The sequence below is a fragment of the Haemaphysalis longicornis genome, unplaced genomic scaffold (assembly GCF_048455015.1).
Source record: "Haemaphysalis longicornis isolate Haplotype H1 unplaced genomic scaffold, Haemaphysalis longicornis Haplotype H1 scaffold_14, whole genome shotgun sequence".
Taxonomy (NCBI): Eukaryota; Metazoa; Arthropoda; class Arachnida; order Ixodida; family Ixodidae; genus Haemaphysalis; species Haemaphysalis longicornis.
The window spans coordinates 7,750,959-7,753,621 of NW_027526245.1; the positions used below are offsets into that span (position 1 = coordinate 7,750,959).

General features: G+C 50.0%; 1 protein-coding gene across 1 annotated transcript; it reads right to left on the reverse strand.

The window, feature by feature from the left end:
• Nucleotides 1-416: 416 nt before the first annotated feature.
• LOC144165360 (uncharacterized) lies at nt 417-1,256 on the reverse strand. The gene has a single exon (XM_077695458.1). The coding sequence runs from the start codon at nt 1,254-1,256 to the stop codon at nt 417-419; it is 840 nt and encodes a 279-aa protein (XP_077551584.1).
• Between the last annotated feature and the right edge of the window lie 1,407 nt (nt 1,257-2,663).

The window sequence follows — 2,663 nt, forward strand, 5'->3', positions numbered from 1 at the left end:
CATGCATCGCACATTTTTGTGCCCTGGCGAGTTCACCTTAGCACACAAACTTCCAAGTTTTCTCGGGGCCGAGAACACTGTCCGCACACCTGCTTTTTCAGCGACCTTTTTGATCCGGTGGGATACCTGGTGGGTGTACGGTATGACGCTTAGGGGCTTTTTCCGCTTCCCTTCTTGTGTCTCGTGGGTCGAGCGGACTTTCTTCAGGAGCGCTTCCGCAATTCCAAGGACCAAGGCGTGTGGGTAGCCTGCCGACCGCAACCGCTGCACTTGCGTGTCCAGGCTGCACTCCGTTCCGTGAGGACACGACCGAACCAAAGCGTTCAACAGTGAGGAGTCGGAGATTCCAAGCTTCGTAAGCTTGGAATGGGCCGAGGAATATGGCAGCACCCCTTTTTGCTTCTAGAGGCGTACCTCTACCATATGTGGCGAAATTGGCACGCCAGTATCAGGTCAAGAAAACGCATAGAGCCTTCTTCAGGAACCTCCTTGGTGAGCTCCAGGGGTCTGATTGCGGACACAAACACACAAAAAAGATCATCCACGCGCTCGGCCGTAGTATCTGGCGCAGCCTCAAAAAGGACAAGGAAATCGTCCACGTAGCGGAAGACTTGCACCAAATCCAAGTCACGCAGAGAGGCCTGAAGTGTCCTGTCAAACGCGGCGAGGAGCAGATCACTGAGGACCGGTGCCAAGGAGGAACCAATGCAAACACCGTTCTTTTGAAGGTGCAGTTGATCATTGTAGTTCACGAACGTGGAGTCCAAGTAAAACACGAAGGCGTCCAGGTACTTGTCCACGCTAATGCCACACTCAGTCTGGAACTTCACATTGCCGAAATTGTCTATGGCATCAGTGACAGCGTCGAGCAGTAGATCACGAGGCATGCTGTAGTAGAGGTCCTTGATGTCTACTGAAAAGGCACTCAGGTATTCTGAAGACTGCGCCTCCAGGAACGTGGAAACAACATCCGAGCTACGCACGAGAAACGGGTCATCAATGGCGAGCTTGGAAAGGGAAACCTGCAAGAACCGACCCAGGTCACGTTGCCACGTTCCCTTCTCGGAAACGATTGCCCGGAACGGGCACCCCTCCTTGTGGGTTTTGGCGGAGAAGAAGACCTGAAGGCTTACCTCCGTCCGTTTCCGGGTGGAAGAGGCCAACGCTGTCAACCCCCAGTCATCAAACGCTTCCGCTGCCTCATTTCTTCTCTTCCGTGGGTTCCACCTTTCCACAGGGCGGAAATTGCCAGCCATCGCTGCTTCCGCTCTCGCTTCGTAGTCCTTGGCTGCTGCCACCACAAAGCCACCCTCTTTTTCGGACAGTAATAACCTGGCATTCAAGTCCTGTAGGACCGGTACCACTTCAACGGTGTGCCTGTCTCACCCAAAAGTCGTTGAAGGTAGAACGCTAGTTCCGTCCAGAATGCAGCGTTCCTGTTCCTCGGCCGTCGCCCTTGCTGCTGTGTTTCTCATCAAGGCCAGTAATTCAGCTTTTTCAAGCAGTGGTTGCGTCGCATACTTTGGCCCTCGACTTAGGGTCTTCTCGACGTGCTGTGGTAGACATGGTGTACCCAGCAGGTGAACATTCTGGTTGGGGGTGTCAGCTCCTCTCTTTGGAAGGCCTGAGACTATGGTCCTCCAGACAAACTCGGTCATCTGGGAAGCCACGCGAAGATCACTGTTCAGGAGTCGGGACGTCTGCTTTTTCAGAACAGCTAGCGAATGCGCTACCTCCAGGTAGCATCGAAGAAATCGGACTTCTCTCCAGGCTTCCGAGCGAAGGACGCGGCAGATCCTTGTGTTGTGGCCAGGTGATGGCGGTAGTGCACCGGTGAGAGCTGCTACCTGTGGCAGAACATAGGAATTCCGAATAGCGAAGGCGTACAGGCGGGCCCTGCAGTTCGCTTGCACTAGATGAGTGATACACAAACACGGATCTCGAAGAACGCACAATGGAAAAGAGCCCGATGTACAAGAAATAAATCTAACTAAAGTTTGGGTTTGGGCTAGTTGGTTCATATTTAAACTAGGAAACAGCGCTTTAAACGAGGACAGCGAAGAAGAAGACACCGATACTAGCGCTGACCATTAACCGAGCAATATTTTTTAAATATTTTCAGTCAAAGTATATATATTTCAGTCAAAGTATGAATACGAGTTGTATTCTAGATTATGGTACGTAAACTATTTTTTGTTAAAGAGGCATACTCCCGATGATGTTACAAACTCCTCAATTAGGCGCCTTGGAACATCCGTGTGGGTGAAACCCGCTGTTTCCCAGTTTAAATATGAACCAACTAGCCCAAACCCAAACTTTAGTCAACATTCTATTTCTACAAACATGACATTTGACATCAAATAATTTTTGTAGTGATCAACACCACTGTTATTTTTAAGAACCCATCAACTGGAGGACAAGAAATAATTTTATTGGTGTTAACAACTCAACTTTTTTTGCAGTGCGCCCTACTATTGGCACCTGAAGATTGCCCGCGAGAGTGTCCCTGCACAGAGTGTGGTCCGACAAACGCGTACTGCGCCTACAGAGTCCGACTAAGCAGCAGGTGCCTGGAATATAAAAATAAAAACGCTGCCGCTAAGTATATGAGAAAAACGTAAATATGGGCATTCTGATGTTAATAAAGCTAAAAAGACTCAACT